General features: G+C 35.2%; 1 protein-coding gene across 2 annotated transcripts in view; it reads left to right on the top strand.

Annotated features, from left to right (window-relative positions):
• Positions 1–19,662, top strand: part of LOC113050723 (inactive rhomboid protein 2) — a 59,071-nt gene that overhangs the window by 22,168 nt on the left and 17,241 nt on the right. For both annotated transcript variants that reach the window (XM_026213975.1, XM_026213976.1), the window contains 5 exons: positions 566–694; positions 2,971–3,089; positions 3,499–3,711; positions 3,820–3,931; positions 5,482–5,556. In XM_026213975.1, coding sequence (XP_026069760.1) covers positions 566–694; positions 2,971–3,089; positions 3,499–3,711; positions 3,820–3,931; positions 5,482–5,556 — 648 coding nt within the window. The remainder of the gene's footprint in view (positions 1–565; positions 695–2,970; positions 3,090–3,498; positions 3,712–3,819; positions 3,932–5,481; positions 5,557–19,662) is intronic.

The following is a 19,662-nucleotide window of genomic DNA, read 5'->3' as shown; positions in this document are numbered from 1 at the left end:
TTGTATGTTAGTATTTAACTTTAGGGAGAATACTTGTATGTGCATACATTTTAAGGGATTTAAGGGGTTCAACCAAAAATATTATTTACTTACCCTTGACTTGACTTGTTCCAAGCCTGTATGAGTTTCTTTCTTTTGTTGAACAAAAAATAAGATATCTTGAAGAATGTTGAACAGTTTAACAGTTAAACATTTTGTGGTTCCTTTTTTTTTTTGCATAAGCAACTGGCAGCAACTGTTTGGTTACCCACATTCTTTAAAATATCGTCTTCTGTGTTCAGCAGAATAAAGACATATTTAAAGGTTTGAAACAATATGAGGGAGAATAAATGGTGAAAAATAAATTTTTGGGTGAACTGTCCCTTAAAGTGCTTGATTATAATAATGAATTGGGTATTTAAGTTTTTGACCATTATAGACAAAGTTTCCAGTCCTATTATGGCTTAGCTCACATTGTTTTTCATTTTGTAAAAAAAAAAAAAAAAGATATTTGTTCCTTATATTTGTACTGGAATATGTAAGGTCATGTAGTACCATCCTCTCTTGACATGTTCTGGCAATATAGGGTCGACAGGGTCTACAAGGCACTCAGAGTGGACGTGGATTTCAGAGGAGGAGTTTTGCTCGGCCCAGCTGGCTTGAAGACGACACTGTGGATACAGTAGACACCTCTGATTCAGTTTTTTTTAGCAAAGTGCGTATTTTTATCAGTCTTTGTCTCTGATCCTTCCACTCCCTTGTGAAAGAAAAGTGTGCTTAATTGTATTGAAGGCACCCTTATAGTGTACTTCAATTCTTAATTATATATTTAAAAATCTGAAAAAATTACTGAAATAAAAGGGTACTTAAGTGTACTTAGAGTACATTTTTATGACTATTTCTTTCTTTTTTTAAAATGCACTTTGTAATATGTTATTAGTTTTACCTGAAAGTACATTTTAAATCAATGTTTTAACATTTAACATTTGTTGTTACTTATTTGGAGATGTTGATTAAGATGGTAATTTTAACTAAGAATATTTTTATATTTTTAAAATTGTTAGTTAATATTTGTCAATTGAAAGATAATATATTTAAAATGTAGTAAATTACAAGCATTAAAATGTGAAATTACAAATATATTGAAATACAACATACAACTTAAATAGAAATTACATAAAAACATATTTGAGTTACCATAAATGTTTGTCAGTACACTTTAACCATATTTCAAAAACAATAGAATTATCAAATGGTTAGATTTACTCAAGGTTAGATTTACTCAAGAGTGATTTAATAACCCACTTTAGAAGGAATTGAGTTCAACATACTGGATTTAATATACATTTAAACTATAACAAAATTGTATTTAATTGAAAAAAAAAAAGTTTGTATTGAAGTGAATTCTACAACGTTTTAATACATTTTTAAAAGTAGGCTATGCTAAAGTTTACTTATTTTTCACAAGTATTTACATTTAGCAGATAAATGCTTTGTAACACTTTAGATAAGGAAACTCATATTCACAATTAACATAAATTCCAAATTTGCTGCTTATTGATAGTAAGTAAAGTGGTTGTTGTAGAAGTTATGTTTAGCTATAGGGTATAGTCAATGGATCTAGAACATGGTCATGCAGAATAAGGCATTAGTACTTGCTTTGTAAGTACAGTCAATATGCTATATACATGATAATAAGCAACTAGTTAATAGTGAGTTGAGCTTCCTAATTAGTACCGTTTCAAGGGATTTGCCAAGTGTTCGACCACACAGGGCATCACGCCTCCAGATGGCCTCGCTCCTGGTCTGCATTTTATGTAATTTATGTCTACCGTTTTTCCACCCATTTTGTCCTTTGAAAGACTAAGATAGTAATGGATGATAGACAGTATAAGATGGGGTGCACCGATATATTTATAAGCTGTGCTAATCAATGGTGATAATGAACGTGGATTTGCTCAGCTTGTCAGTTAAAAACGGCTCCTTGTAGTAACAGCTGCTCTATGTGAAATCACGCAACTGATGGAATTTAGATAACCAGCTTTACTGATGAGATGCACATATTCATCGGTCGATATATATTGTGCACCCCTAGTATATGATTCAGTAAAACTTTTTATTGTTAGGAAAACAAAAAGTTAAACTTTTAGGCTGGTCGGCAAAAGTAATTACCATAAATACGAAATAAATAAGAAATTTGAATTATTTATATTAATAAGTTGTGTTTTCTGAGTCGGTGTCACAAGGAAGAAGTTGCCGATCCTGACTCGCCTATATATATATGTATATATAGTAAGCTATTTGCTAAATTTCTGTACATTTTCGTGAAGCGCTCCTGTTCAAGACAAGAAGGCAGAAAGCACGTCTTTATTTTATAAAAGCACAACGTTTTGTTGATTTTGTGAGTGCAAACAAATAAAAGTACACCCTTTACAATTACGAATGATGCACTACTCTTACAAAAAAAATGGCATATCCACTTAAAAAAATGAAAGTGATCGTGTTGTCATCTCCATGTCCAGCAAAGCACATTTTAGCATCCACTCTCCATACAAACTATTGGATATAGCACACATTTATGTAAGTTTAATGTTTTAATATTCAACTGTTTTATATCTATAGAAAAGACGACTCAGGCCAGTTATTCGGATAAGCATCTCAGGCTACAGCTTAAATTTAAGCCCCTTGCAGGACTCTAGGCGGGTCTGCCACGGTGGTACAACAGTGCTCATCAATGTTAAATTGATCGAGATGGTCAGTCAAATCTGCTTACTGAGTTTGTGGAAAGATGTCTCCCCCCACACACAAAACTGTAGAGGGCCTCGCACGTCAACTTCCCACAGGGCCTTTCACCCCCACTTTGCGACAGCCCTGTTTCTAATCTAAAGTGTTACCAAATGTCAAATCAAGTCTATATATATATATATATATATATATATATATATATATATATATATATATATATGAATAATTTGTTTATCTCTTTCATAGGTAGATGTCCATGAGGAGCTTTATTCTATGGCAGATGATGTTTTTGAGTCACCCCCTATATCAGCTTCTTGTCATGTGGCAGATGTTTCTTTGGGCGAGGGAATATCATTTCCCAACTTGTAAGTTGTGAAAATCTTCCAACTTAATGCTTGTACACATACATTTTAAATAATTTAAACTGCAAAACTAGATCTAAATAATAATAAAAATAATTTTTATTTATATAGCATCTTTCCAGGGCTCAAGAATGCTTTACAATGTACATTCTATAAGAAAAAAAACATGATTTGAAAGTGAGCAAGATAATTTTGAATTTAATATGATAAGCCACAGAAAGTCAATGGAGATCATATAAAATTGGGGTGATATGAGCAGAGCACTTAGTGTGGATAACTATTCTAGCTACAGAGTTAGGTTGTATTGTAATCTGGAAATGCATCTGTAGACTGTTCTGTAGCTTTTAATTTTTTGCAGATATTTAGTACTTCCCTGTTTTAATAATGCCATTTCTTTTTTCTTTGTCTTCAGGGGAAAGAAGGATTTCACCAAAACTGTGGCCACCTATGAGATAGAATCTTCTCGTCGTGGAGGTCGAATTGCCTCCAAAGTGAAGCACTTTGCGTTTGATAAGCGGAAGCGTCAGTATGGTATGGGTGTGGTGGGGAATTGGTTGAACCGACACTATAGACACAGCCTTAGCAGCCAAGTACAGAAACAACTGGAAGATTTTCATAGTCATCGGTGAGTTACAAACACCAGATATGCTCCTCCATCAGGAGCATGTCAGAATTAGATGTTGCTTTTAGACTATTGAGAGAACATTCTGATAATTATTTGTCTTTTTGTCAGGCCATATTTTACCTACTGGATTACCTTTGTGCATATTATCATAACGTTGCTGTCCTGCATTACATATGGATTTGCTCCTGTGGGCTTTGCCCAACATTCCACCACTCAGCTGGTAAGATATCGAAAAGAGTCCTCTCAACTAAGGGTTATTATAAATTATAAAATATATTGTGAGAAAACATCAGACATGTCCAAATCACTGAAATCTAATTTCAGCAAAAGATCTCACTTAAACTATTGAGAGAAAAAAATGTCTTCATAACCAAGTTTGATATGTAGCAGTACATATATATGATTTAATCATTGCTTTTACTGAACCAGCTTTCACAAGCAGTATTGTCACATGGTAACTATTCATTTTTAAATTGCTGGTCAGGAGAGACCAGTCACATTATTACAGTTTTTAAGGTGACAGAAAGCAATCAACAGCCCATTTAGTCTTCGTTAATTTTACAGTCATTTTAAGTCAGCCATGTTGATAATATTCTATCTTCCATCCATTATGTCAGACATTATGCAGCTCTGACATGCTCTGGGTCTGCTCTGGTATTGTGTTTTAGCTACTATTTTGGGAGCAATTACAAAACTGTTTATGATATATTTTGTAGTAAATTAAGCTGCCAGTAGTAACTGTAGCATTAGAGCATGTAGCAAAATCGGAATCGTAAAGGAACATTGATTTGTAAGGCAGAATCAGCAACACAAGTAATTTGTGTACAGGATTTTTATTAACTAAACACTAACACAAACTAGTCTAACAAACAAACATACATACTATCACTCATATAAGGGAAAGGGCAAATGAGATTTGATGGATAATACCATCAGGAAAACCAGAGAAAGAAGCTATGAAAAGAGTCACATACTCTTAGCAGAAGAAAGGGGAGCAGATCGAAGAGAGGTCGAGAGAGAGAGGGCCGAACTAGTATGAGCCTTTTTAAAAAGTAAGATAGTTCATGCCTCTTAGGAAGGGCTTGTCCACTGAGAAAGGCTGAAATTCCAAGTGGGAGTTTGGAAATACTGGGGAGTTTACAACATCTTTGTGTGAAAGCCTGGTAATTTGCATATATAACTGGATCAGAAGTTGTACTTGTTTACTAGTATACAAACTAGTAAAGATTCTTAGAACACTACTATGTTGCATAGGTATCAACATATAGTATACACGTTTAGGTCATCAGAAGACAAATTCATAGATACTAAACATGGTAAAATTACATACAGGTAAAATTACATGAATGAGTAGTTCTGTCACAAGCATGCATAAAACAGCATACAAGACAAAATGACAATATACAAGAACATTAACAACAATACACAATGAACCTGAAGTATATGTGTGTTCATTCAATTTTTCTAAGAATTAATTTAGAAGAGTCCATTTTTATAGCAGTATGTTTCAGAGAGAACTGAGGTGGACGATCATCTCCACATATTTTTAGGTCATAAAAGTGATCTTATCTTGCTGAGGTGTCATGGTTGCCATGGTAACCAGGGGTCTGGAGTCATTTGCAGACATCCTGGCACCTAGTAGGTTCATTGGCTGAGGTGTCTGTTATTATTTGTTGATCTAATGAATAATTGTTTTGTTAAATCAAATAAAAAATGATGCTACATTTGGTTGCCTATTATTTGTTCTCTTTTCTTTTCTCTCTCTTTTAGGTACTGAGAAACAAAGGAATCTATGAGAGTGTGAAGCATGTGCAGCAAGAGAACTTCTGGATTGGTCCTTGCTCTGTAAGTGACACAGAAAGTCCCTATCCAGTTGTTAAAGGTGCCATAGAATTAGGGGTTGAATGACTTCTGTTTTTTTTAAAGTCGACTTTTATGTGACGAAAGTCAAATCGAAGTCGACTAGTCGCTGATGTCGTCATTAATGAACAAATAAGTCTGGTGCTGTGACAAACCCCTTGTGCACAGCTATGGCATATGACACAGCGCTGCCACACGGCTATTGTTCCTATAAGAGCTAATTTTTATCAGTTCTTTTGCCTTCGGGTCGTTTTATTTCCCACAGATTTCTGCTTGTTCTAAATCAGATATAAATAAAGTAGCACAGGAAAGATTGCATTTACATGAATGCATTAGTAAGAGCGATTGCGTGTGTGAATTAATTCTACATTCTAATTCTGCATCTCTCTAGTAGTAGTGACCCTGTAGGATTTAGTTAAGAAAAATATATATAACTTTTTGGTTTCTAAGCAATTTTATTGAGAAATCACACAACAGTGTTGACAATACATTTCAGCTCTGAATGATTTTTTGTGCACGTGATCTGCGCATTATGTACAAGCTCTGTCTGTAGCCTGTGTGTGTGTGTTACAGTGCAGCAGCGCATTAGATAAGAACAGTGATTATTTACCTGTACATTAAGCTGTTTAGTATGTGCATTCTCCCGTTAAATTTCGAGCATCCAGTAATGTAATCACACCTCCCTGAAGTTGGCACCCCATAAAAATAAATAATCACCAAAACTATGCCATTCGTTTGTGCTGATTTGTGCCGCAAAAATGAACATTTGTGCTGGTTTGGTGTTTGAGATATTAAACATTCTTTTTTGAACGTTTGATGTCACTCTCCACCCAATGTTGCCCAAATCGCTCCAAACCAGTGCAGTTTGTTTGTGCTTGATTTGTGCCCACTTGTGCCGTTAAATCAAATACTATCTATTTTCTTTCTGTAGATATATAAAATATTTTCGGAGGCCGTGATGTCACTATCCACCCCAGTCATCTAAATCGCACAAAACTGGTGTCATTAATTTGTGCTCAATTTGTGCCGGTTTGTGCTGTTGAAATGAACATCAAATATATTTCTCGTTCTTAGAAATAACAAAAACAATTCTGGGCAGTGACGTGTCTCTCCACCCCATGGCGTCCGAATCTCTCCAAACCGTGCCGTTCGTTTGTGCTCGATTTGTTCTGTTCTGTTCTGCAGAGCATTGAAGTCGACTAGTCGAATAATCTGTGCAACCCCTACAGTAGGTGGACAGCCAAAAGGCCCTTTTTACCACCGCAAGTACCACTGCCACGGCGTCTGTAAAGTGCATTTAGTGGTGCTTTAACCACAAGTTATCAAACAGGTGCATCAAAGCACATTTTCGCAAATACAATAGACGTCAGTTTTGCCTCACTGATGTGTTACAGTTGAGGCTTCAGTTACAGAAAATGAGAGAAACACTATAGTTAAATTATTAAAAATATTTAATATGTAATATTCACAGATGCAAGTTTGGTACTTATCCGTGATGCGCGGGTTGATCCAAAATGAGCGGGTGCCTGCGGTCGCCCGCGGTTACGAGTCATCCAAAAATATTTTTTAATGATATTCGGGTCGCGGTTGAAATACATAGGCCTACACTTTATTGGCTGAATAACTTGCATGAAGATGACGCATGAGCTCAGTCTGCACGTAGAGATGGAGGTGGCAAAGTAGACTGCATGGGGAGCAACGTCGCTGTTTTTGGTAAAACATGATTTTGACGACTTCATTAAGTTTTGTTTTATAGAAAACTCTTTTTAAAAGATTTTCGTTTTGTATAAATTGTATAATTGTAATTTTGATCAATGTTTTATCAATCAGTTGCCTGTATTTAATACATAAGAAGCAAATATATAGCCTAGCAGACAATGTAATGAGGCGCCGGCATGATCACTTGCATTGCATGTGAACTAAACTCAGCGTGTGCCTCACAGATTTGAGAAATATAGGCTATATATTACAGACAGCTTGAAATGTCTTCTTTTAAACGAAATTATTCAAACCAAAAATAAATGGGCTACTCTCTGATGTAATCCATATGAAATGTGAATTTCTCTCTGGAGTTCATGGCGAGTCTGCATCGTCAACTTCATCTTTGCAGAAACACCAGTTTATTACTAAACAATAAAATGACTCCTTGCATATTTTAAAACCAGCAGGCCATTCTGGGTTGAGCGAGACCCCATGGAATGAGTGAGCGGATCCGGATATTCAGAAATGCGCTCTCCGCTCACGAGCTCTCGAAAAAAAAACCCGAGCCTCAATGTCTGCTGACCTTGCAGAAACATACAAATAGACATAGCCAGACTAGACTATTTTAGTACAAATTATGAGCTTACAGACGATTTTTTTTATAATTCCTGACTAAATTATAATATATTACGTTTTTTTTTTTGGCCTAGTTAGTTTTGCCTACGTTTCTATGGCCCAATGATACAACGATGAGCATTTACTGCTTTTTAAAAATGTGGGTCAGGAAGCGAGCCGGGTACAATATTTTATTTTTATTTTTTTGCAGTCTGAGTTGCGGACGGGTTAGTTGAAAACGTTGGTCGGGTGCGGGTTGTTTATACATTGACTCGCGCATCACTGGTACAAGCAGGATAAATGTGAAGCCTGTGCCTGAGCCTGTGCTTATATTTTCTCTAAGCTACATGGTATTAAACCATATTTTAGATTTGATACATTTAAAATGTGTGCAGTATTATCTATATTATATGAATTATGTGTTATATTATTCAGAACAAATTGTGGTTTACTTTGCATCGGAGCATTAAAAGTGGTAGCCTATTTTAGGGTGGTAGGCTACATGGATTAATATGCAATGTCAGTATTGTCATATATTATGCCTGTATTTTAATTTATATTTTAAAATTCCTTTAATAAAACAAGATGCATTTTTGTAATTCAATACATGTCCTTTATTTTGACAGATAACTTCTTGGGAAAAAGACATTTGTCTGTAAACTGATTAAGAAATTGTTGCACTGTATAATTTTATTCACATTATTTATGCCTAATTAGCCTAAAATAAGAAATGATTTAAACCTGCATGATGTAGCTAAATCTTTGAAACTCTAAAGAATGGACGGATTAATAAACCATCCTCATGATTAAACTCAAGTTCTCTCATTATAATCAACAAAATGCACACGATGTAAAAAATAACTTTATTAATTGACAATTTAAGAGATTTTAAAGGGAGCCTTCTTTACTTGCTTTTAGTGCTGGGCGATAGCATATGATCTAAAAAAAAAAAATCTGATTTATGATTTCAATCGATTTTAAAATCAATATTCAAATGACAGAAATTTTTAATATAGTTATGAATTTATAAATGAGACAAGATGATAAAAAACTTTAATGTTATTACCTTAATGCTGGAAATTGTTATTATTTTATTTAAAAAAAAAATTTTTTTATTATTATTTGTTTATAGCCCATGCATCTAACCATTCACTCGGCATTAAGAGCCGTTCAGATTCAAACTGGCAGCTCCGCAGTGAGTCAGTGTCAATGGACGGAGGACAGAGCAAGTGGAAAGATATTTTCTATTCTATATTTCCATCTCGTTATGTTGCTGGTTTAGGTTTTTTTTTTGTATTTGTAAATAGAGCAGTCACTGTCTGTGTCTACACCGGACGCGAGAGTTGTTATCCCGTGCCCCACTGCGCTGAAAGTGTGTCTAAACTTGATGACACAACACTACAGTGTCAAATCATCTGAACGCAGTGTCAGAACATTTCGTCATAAACAGAACGAGGCATCAGTTCACTGATGGGGATCGTGTCCAGTGTAGACCGCATCACTGAGTTCTGTTGTCTTTTGTCGGATCAAGCCACTTGTGTCCGGTGTTGACCTGGCATGCGTTTTTTAATGAGTTATGTTACAGCCCTGCTTGTTTTTAATATTTCTATTAAATATCTGTATTGACTTCATGGTCATATTATTGTATTATTGTAAAGCGATTGCGTGTGAATGTGCTGTATCTGTTTAAATCATGCTTTAACCCAAAAATATCTGTAAAAGAAACTCTTATAGCATGTAACATCACGCTCGACTCTTGCAGTCATTATAACCTGATCAAGCCATAGCTAAATATGTTTAACGTGAATTCTTGATGAATATGCAGTTATATTATGGGCTGTTGGCATGAATTGTACTCGTGATGGAGGCTCTTGAAGCGAGTGAAAACTACGATGCTCAGACTCTTAATATCCGCTCCTCGCTCCAGTCAGAATCACCCCGCTCCTCTCATCCTTTGCTCGGCAGTGTGTCTCTGTCAGACTCGCGAGGGAGGGTTGAGCCACTCTGAACTGAGTGTAGCGTCGGTGGATGTTAAAAAGAGAACAGATTTTCATTCAAACAAACTTCGATTCGGACGCCATGGGGCGGAGAGACACGTCACTGCCCAAACTGGATTTATCACCCAGCCCTACTTGCTTTCATATAAAAAAAAAAAAAATGCAGCTGCATTTAAATGCAGGTGTGTAAAATATGTGCAAGATTTGCACTGCATGTGTGAGGGTAGCAGCATTTATTCTTATTTGTTTTATCTTCATTACAAATCTTGTTTGGTTTTATTTAAGATAATTGCATGTAAAAAAAAGTTGTAATGCATAGGCAAAATGTGAATTAATATTCATATTCAAGTGTTTAAAAATTATTAATGCACATTAATGACAGATCGCATTTATATTCAACATTCAACAATCTGTGAATGTTGCATTTCTCTTGTCGGAGAGGGCCAGCACTGTGAATTTCATCTTGCAGTCGGCAAGAAGAAAATTTTGTTTATTAATAATTAAAATATTACAGTTATTAGGCTACTTCTGCATGTGCTTTGTGGCAAACGTAATACATGTGCTTGAGCACGGAATATATTAAGACTTGATTATGTAAATTTTATATAAACCTCTGATTAGTTGAATATAAAAAATGAACAACTAGAACTAGAAAAATCTTACGTGGGGGCAGACCATTTTTTAGTCTATAACCAAAACAACAGTGTTATATAAACCAGTTCAACAAGTGAAAGCCTCATAAGACACTGTCCATATGAAAGAGCAAGAGATTCACACCTTTATCTCGACCCCCACTGTTGCATGAAACTCCTTAAGTGAGGGTATCCCTGAGGGAGAAAAAATCCCTGAGGTAAGGGATTTCAAAACATAACGGAAAACCAAAAAACGTAAAACAAACTAGACAGAGGACGAAAATGCAATTATTGTTTTCATAAGTGGTTATAATAATAATAATACTTGTCAGCCTTTTATCAACCATTCATCGTCTCCAAGGGTTTATTACGATCATTAAAAACACGATTTGGTATTTCCTCCTGTTCAATTAACACTAAATCAGCCATCGTATTTTGAGTTTAAATTGACTTAAGGGAGCTGTTTTGGTCCCTTAAATTTATTGCGGTGAAATGGTCACGACGGACTTTGTAGCAACGCTTAAGGGAACACTTAGATAATTAAGGGGAAAAACTTAATAACAGCCTTAAGTTCCTTAAGGAAACCCTTAGGGTTTTTTCTTACAACCCAAGTTTCACTAAGGGTGCCCTTATCTAAGGTATTTCTTAGCTTAAGGAGTTTCATGCAACTGAACACAGGAACATTAAGTAATGGTAATTTTCCATAATTCAAAAATACAGTTTTTTGCTGTAATTTTACATGAGATTTTCTGTATTTTCTTCAGCTTTTAATGTTTAATAAGCTGTCTTACATAAATTAAATTAAATAATAAATTAATATTAAAAATATTGTGGAAAGTTAAGAAAAAAAACAAACATTAAATAATCATAAAGTTTGAACACTGCGTTAATTCAAATAATCAGCCGTAAGTGCGAAAATGTGTTTTAATAATTTATTGACACATCTGCAAGAATATACCAATAGTTTGTTCAGGACTGCAATTTACAAATATTCTTTGTTCAAAACTGCAACAATATACTAGTATAAAGATTATAGCACTGCAACAATATTCCAACAACAATGTGTCCATAACTGCAATAGTATAGAAAATATTATTACAAAACGATCATAACTGCAACAATATTCCAATTAACCTGTTAAATGTCACCCCGTCCCGTATTCGGGACGCCTACGTTGACTATACTATATTACAATCAAATCTAATCTAATCTTGACAAACTATATATCGTTGCAAAGGTCTAAGACTCCCAAATATATATTTTACCATTTTTTTTTGTTAAAAATTATGTAGGAAAAGTAATAGATGAATTTATGACAAGAGTGCACCCTCAGAAATCTAAATTACAAAAGGAGTTTTGACCTTTGTTTAAAAATAATACTTTTTCTATATCACATTTTAGGAATCATCAGAAGTTATATATCACTTGAAAACATAAAATCTCAAAATTCATCCCTTAAAACCCATTTTAAAATCAGACGTGGCATTACCATGTAAATGGCACATCAAAATCATGTTACAAAATGTTTTCAGTCATGAATTATAAAAATTTAGGTTTGTATCATGCACATTCATCTCTATCTTCAAAAACGTGAGTGACAGTTAACAGGTTAAAAAATAAACCCAAACGTTTAAATTAGATCACAACTGCAACAACATACCAATTCATTTTGTTCATAACTGCAACTGTATAAATATAAACCGTATTTTTCGGACTATAAGTCTAGGCATGAGTATAAGTCGCATCATTCCAAAAATACATCAGGATGGGGAAAAAAACATTTATAAGTCGGACTGGACTATAAGTCGCATTTATTTAGAATCAAGAACCAAGAGAAAACATTACCGACTACAGCAGCGAGAGGGCACTCTGTTTTTCAGTGGTGGACTGCAGGGCAGTGAGCCGCATAGAGCGACCTCTCGCGGCTGTAGATGGTAATGTTTTCTATTGTTTCATTTCTCTTGGTTAATATCTCTCGGTTCATGTCAAATAAATTTTGATAAATAAGTCGCATCTGACTATAAGTCGCAGGACCAGCCAAACTATGAAAAAAAGTGCGACTTATAGTCCGGAAAATACGGTATATTAAAAAAAAATCATAACTGCAACAACACACAATAAAAGAATTGTTCAAAACTGCAACAATATTGCAGTTTGGTAAACAAATAAAAATTAATAATTTGTCCTTAAAACTGAACCACCTGTGAACAGATTAATTCATCTCGACAACAGATGATGCATGAAAAAAAATTATTCAACCATGAAAGCAAATAATCAGCAAGTATTTTAAGTCTGTGACACTGTCAAGAATTTCTGCTAGGCAATGTAGGAAGATCTGACACTCAAAAGATTTACTCCATCCTTTCATAATCCGCAATCTTGTTAATCAGAGAAGGAACCTTTGGACTGACTGCCCGATTTCTTTCTCGATGTGGTCTTATCCACTTTCGATCCCTTCTCGGGGTTCATCTTAAAAAGGCATCTGTTGAATGAAAAAAAAAAGAATCCTTAGTAATGAAACATGGACTGTAACATATGCTGTGAATATATTTAAGATAAAATCAGAACAATAAGAACTTGTAAAGGGCATGCTTGTGGTGGATGTTTGCTATAAAGAAGTATGTGAGAGGTTGTTGTGTGTGAGGCATACTGAGAAGGTTGTGACAATGTAAGAGAGTGTGTTGTGTGAAGATAAGAGTGTAAGGATGCATGTAGGGCTGCACGATTAATTACATGCAGTTGTCAGATGCGTTTGCAGATGAATTGCATTAGATTATGAACAGGATATTGCGTAGCTTGTCAGTGAACTACAGCTCTAAATGTTAAATGTTGCTCGATTTGAAAACAGGTTGTGGATATTTACTACTAATCACAGGACCGGCTTTACTGATGAGCCATGCCTGAAAAACTCATGTGATTAATCGTGCAGCCTTAGATGCGTGTGTGAGGATGTGCGTGAGAGTGTGTTAGTGTGTGTGAGGATGCATGTGTGACTGTCTATGTGAGAGTGTGTGAGTGTAAGGATGCATTTGTAAGAGTATGTGAAAGTGTGTAACTGTGTGTGTGTGTGTAAGAGAGAGAGTGTGTGTGAGGATGCATGTGTAACTGTCTATGTGAGAGTGTGTGGATGTTTGTATTAGAATGTGTGTGAGAGAGTGTGTGTGTGTGTGTGTGTGAGAGAGAGGATGCGTGTGTAAGAATGTGTATGTGAGAGTCTATGTGAGTGTAAGGATGCATTTGTAAGAGTATCTGAAAGTGTGTAACTGTGTGTGTGAAGATACGTTTGAGAGTGTGTTAGTAGTCTGTGTGTATGTGAGTGTGTGAGGATGCATGTGTAACTGTCCATGTTAGAGTGTGTGGATGTTTGTATTAGAATGTGTGTGAGGCGTTTGTGTGTGTGTGTGTGTGTGTGTGTGTGTGTGTGAGGATGAGTGTGGGAATGTGTATGTGAGAGTGTGTGAGAATGTGTATGTGAGAGTGTTAGTGTAAGGATGCATTTGTAAGAGTATGTGAAAATGTGTAACTATGTGTATAAAGATGCATGTGAGAGTGTGTTAGTTATGTGAGTGTGTGTGAGGATGCATGTGTAACTGTCTATGTTAGAGTGTGTGGATGTTTGTATTAGAATGTGTGTGAGGCGTGTGTGTGTGAGGATGAATATGAGAATGTGTATGTGAGAGTGTGTGAGTGTAAGGATGCATTTGTAAGAGTATGTGAAAGTGTAACTGTGTGTATGAATATGCGTGTGATAGTGTCTCTAAGAGTGAGTGAGAGGATGCATGTGTGACTGTGTGTGTGTGTGTGTGTTTGTGCGAGTATGGAGTATGCAATATGCGTCAAAGTTCGGTAAAGTTGGCAACATATCTACAGATTCGAACTTAACGTTACCTGAGCTAACTTCATGAGTTCTTGATAATACAAATAATAATAATAATAATATTTAATAACAGTATCTTAGACAACCAGCTAATGACTTTCCTTAAAGTCAGCCTGTTTTTCCCTCAGGAACAAAATAACGTTAGAAGATAGCCACACTTAATGACTAACTGCACTGGTCAGCGCGAAGTTTGAAACACTGGTTTAACGATTCAAAAAGGTAAACATTCTAAATGCTAGAACTCAAATATAATAGAAATAACATATAGTAATGACCAAAATTAGAAAACATAAACTTTTTACCTGCTTATTTTCACCTCACATCGAAGATTGACCTTTAAACTGAAGGTTGAGTGATTCCTTCTGCACACGCAACAGCTCCACTGCGTTCTTGGAGGAGAATGTATCCTTGCGCTAGGACGGGAATTCCTTCAGTTCAAATATTTAAAATATTATTGTTTGTAATTTAAATATCAGCATATTATTATATTATTATATAACATTATGAAACGATACTATGAGAATAAATGTGTAATAAAAAAATACAAGACCCTAAAGAATCATATCAACTTATATCAAATGGGCATCCGATGACCCCTTTAAGACCGACGTCATGCATCACAAGTCCAGATCAGATCATATCCCAAAAGCAAACAACAAATGCCAGTTGCTTATATACACTCATGATCTGCTGAAGTACTACCAAAAATCATTTGTTTACATTGTGTGGGATGAAATGTTGTAATGACATACCAACACAGACATTAGCGATGAACCCAGATGCTGAAGTTTAAAACCAAAAACTCAAAAATCACAGGTAAGTTTTTCAAGAACAGTATATAAAAAAATTCTAAAACAAACTTCTGTCCTCAGGCCATTCAAGATTTAGGACTTTTTTTTTTTCTTCAGAGAACAGTAAAGAACATTTTTTGGTGAAACTTTCCATCATATAATGACTTATGTGCAGGCACATGCCCACATAACTGACACTGTTTGCTTACAACAGAAAGGACTCAAGTGCAGACCTTCACCAGCAGTACCAACCTCTGGAGCTCACAACGTAAAATTATACAGCATAAAAAAACCTCAGTCTAAAATTCCATGTTTTCCTCTTTCACACTGAAATCGTCAGTCATTGTAACTTTTAAGTTGTGAGCTTAAGGTGTTGGTACTAATGGTGAAGGTCCTAACTCTCTGTTGTAAACAAACAGCGTTAACTTTTGTGTAAGTATGTTCCCGAACATAAGTCATTATTTGACAGTCGTGAACGAGCTAAGAACACTTTGTCGTGAGTAAAGATACTTACATAAAGCCATTATGCTTGTTTAATTCCTACCTACAGCCATGAGTCATGTAAGGGACAAGGTTTGTCATTTGCCCTAATTGTCCTGTTCTTGTCTCTGCTAAACGCTTATGAAACCCCATATTGCAGTACGGATATTTTTCACTGCAATTTTGAAGAAAAAAAAAAAGAAAAAATAAGTGGGAATGGTAAGCTGTAAAGTTGAGAGGGATGTCAGTATAATTTAGCTGTCATTTAGTTCACCGCTGCACACAACCATGGTTTTGTGGTTTTACACACATCCTGTGATGAGTGCTTAAGCCTTTGTGGGGCCCTGGGCTGACTGTATAAAGATGCACACGATATACTCAATGCGCACATCATAATCCCATAGGAGGCAAGAAAAAAATGTAGGCTACATAAATTAATTATCGAGTAATAATCTTACAAATCAACAGCATTAAATATAATGCGCTAGAAGTTATAGACATTTAAAGAATTTATATTAAAATATGCTCTTTTAAATTTCAGGTGTTAAACTTTCCTTTTGGTATCTTACTTTTTAAGGCCCTATTGGGTTCAGTTCTACAGATATTGTGATTTAAATATGACTCCAGGAGTAAAATGTTTAATTGTACTCATTTTCAGTGGACAAAAACCAAATGTGGGTCACTTTGCATTCAGCTAATACTTTTTTCTTTTAAAGTTGTCATGATGTTGGTAAAAAAGAACATTATTTTGTGTATTTGATGTAATGAAATGTGTTTATGCCATTTAAGTTTCAAAACTATTCTTTTCCCACATACTGTAAATTAGAGTTTCCCGGTGCGATGAGATGAAACCAATGCAACCCATTACAAAATAGGCATTTGTAGCATCTTGTGGGGACATAATTGATTATAATGACTTATATCGTCTTTTTACACATTGTGTTGCTTTGTGCCGCGTAAACATAAAACCATGTCTCCATTTGTGATCAGAGAAACTACAAACAACAAGCGCTCCTTTACACTGCTCAAAACTCTTGTTTGAATCATCTGTTACAAATCCTTTAAATATTAAAACGTACTTTCAGGCTGTGAGTCAGCATTATTTTTCAGAAAAGCGGCATTATAGACTACTCTCCCAGGACACAGTCCTCATCCTACGAAAAATGTGTTGTACAGATCTAAATATTTGGTTGAAACTATTCTGGAATGGTGTTGGAAATACAAATTAACCACTGATTTCTAGTTGTGTCCTCTTTTGCACGACCAAACAAGGTAGTTCCTCTTTCACAAAGAAACACAGCGTCTCCACGACATGGCAGCGTCGGCAGCAAAAATACTAAAGTGAGGATAAAAGTTATGCCTTCTTTCTTTGCATGAACATTTGGGCGGTGTTATGCAAATCTTCCTACACAGTGATGTAGACGTGGGGTCATATTTAAATGAGGCGTTTTAGGATGGCATTGACAGGTCTTAACTTTTATAAAGAATATCTCTTTGGGTTTGAGAATTTAGTCTTTGGTTCTCAATAAAATTTTCTTTAAAAGCCCATATATTTTTCAGTCCCAGAGATATGGGAAGCCTAATGTGACATAGTGTCCAATTTGTTGAATCCTACCCATTTTCATTGGATGAAAACCTGTTGTGAATTTTTGTTTATCAAGTCATGAATGTTGACACTTCAAGTAAAGTATGCAAATAATAGCAGTAACCCAGGGTTTAGGAATGTACCAACCCCAATTTCAGAAAAGTTGTGATGTTTTGTAAAATGCAATAACATACAGAATCTGTGATTTAATTCACAAAAGCACAAATACATTTTTTCCAGTTTTTTCCAATTTTCACTGGCAAACTAAAATGTATTTTGTAAATGTAGATTTACAAAAAAATGTCAGTGTAAGGATCTAAAAACAAATTTAGATTTTGATGGCTAAAACACACTCCCAAAAAGTTGGGACAGAGGCTAAATAAAAGTGAAAAGTTTATATAATATCAAAATTAAACAATTTTGAAACCGTTCATAGTAAGCAGGTGAATTGGTAATGGGCGGGTATCATGTTTGGGTATAAAAGGAGCATCTCAGTTTTTTAAAAAGAAAAGCTGGATCATGGCTTACCACTTTGTGCCAAATTTCTTGAGAAAAGTGTGAAGCAAATAAAAAATCATTAAGAATTTAGGTCTTTCAACAACTAACATACATAATATTTTGAAAATATTCAGGGAATTCAGAGAAATTTCAGTCAGTGTAAGGCAATGCAGGGAACCTTAATGTGCATGACCTTTGTGTCCTCAGATGGCATTGCATAAGAAAGTGTAAGTCTGGGCGGTCATAGTTCAAAACCACTGTCACTTAACACAGTCTGTCGCTGCATCAATACATGCAACCTGAATCCCTGTTACTCTAGGAAAAGCTAAACATTAGTTCTATGCAGTGATGCCACGGAGTTCTCTGGGCCAGAGCTCATCTCAGATAGTCAAAAAGAATTTAAATGTGCGCTGTGGTTTGAGGAGTCCAGATTTCCACTTGTTACTGGGAAAAATAGACATTGAGTTATCAGTCCCAAAGCCCAAAGGGACCATCCAGACTTTAATCAGTGACAGATGCAAAAGGAAATGTCTGTCATGGTATGAGGTGCAGCAGAGCAAATGGCATGGGTGATTGTCATATGTGCGAAGGTGCCATTGACATGATGGCATATACTGGAATTGTACAGAGACACATAATGCCATCAAAATGACATCTTTCATGGGAATTCAATGGCTATTAGATCAAGACAATCCCAGGTCTCATTCTGCATGTGCTATAACAGAGTGGTTTCGTAGACACAGAGTGAATATACTAGATCAGTCCAGTTCTGTCTCCTTTTGAAAATTGAATTATTTATAAATGGAAAGGTTAATCTGACAACGACGATCAAAGACTGTTGAGCATCTCAAGTCTTGTATCAAGTGAGGTAGGTCAAAAAATTTGCTTTCAAAATTTTAACAATTAGTATCACCAATTCCCAAACAATTAAACATTGTAATTAAAGGAAAGTTGATGTCATACCGTGTTAAACTTGCCTATGTGCCAACTTTTCGGAGTGTATTGCAGCCATCCAAATTAAAATGTGTTAATATTTGCAAAATAAAATTAAGTTGGCCAGTGAAAACATTTGAATTATTTGCTTAGTACTTTAAATAAATGTTAAAGAGAAAGAACAAATTATAAATGTTTTATTTTATTGCATTTCACCCAGCGTCCAAACTTTTCTGGAACTGGGGTTGTATAATGTGACACTTCATATTATGCATAACCAGGATTAATTGTTAGCTCCAGGTAAAGTGTCAGCAGTGTGAAACAAAATAAGATTAACTAGGATCTCATTTACCTGGGGTTTAGAATTACCCAGTGTTAATTATTTTAGGTGTGAGAGACCTTAAATGTGTAAAAGTTTGATTTACTGTCAGTGATTCTGCCAAATATGTCCCTTAGCAGTGAAAACTACTTGGTCTATAGCTATGCTTTCACATGTTGCATAAGTATTTCATGTGTGACAAATCTTGGTTTTTGAATAAAATGTATAGGAAGAGCAACCACACTTTCCTATAAGGCGAGGGAGTTGTTTCAAACATAGTTACAATACTGCATGTTTGAACTATTTGTAGCTTCAGAAGCTTTTAAAGGAACCCTCCACTATTTTTGAAAATAGGCTCATTTTCCAACTCCCCAAGAGTTAAACAGTTTTACCATTTTCAAATCCATCCAGCCAATCTCCGGGTCTGGCGGTAGCACTTTTAGCCGCAGCTTAGCTTAGATCATTGAATCTGATTAGACCTTTAGCATCTCAAAATGTTTTTATTTTTATGTTTGAGTTTAAATTTTTTTCCTATTTAAAACTGGACTCTTCTGTAGTTACATCGTGTACTAAGACGAAATGAAAAGTTCAGATTTTCTAGGCCGATATGGCTAGGAACTATACTCTCATTCCGGCATAATAATCAAGGAACTTTGCTGTTGT

Source organism: Carassius auratus, chromosome 31 (assembly GCF_003368295.1).
Source record: "Carassius auratus strain Wakin chromosome 31, ASM336829v1, whole genome shotgun sequence".
Classification (NCBI taxonomy): Eukaryota; Metazoa; Chordata; class Actinopteri; order Cypriniformes; family Cyprinidae; genus Carassius; species Carassius auratus.
The sequence above is the reverse complement of the archived record's forward strand: the minus strand, read 5'-3'. Positions and strand labels throughout refer to the sequence as shown.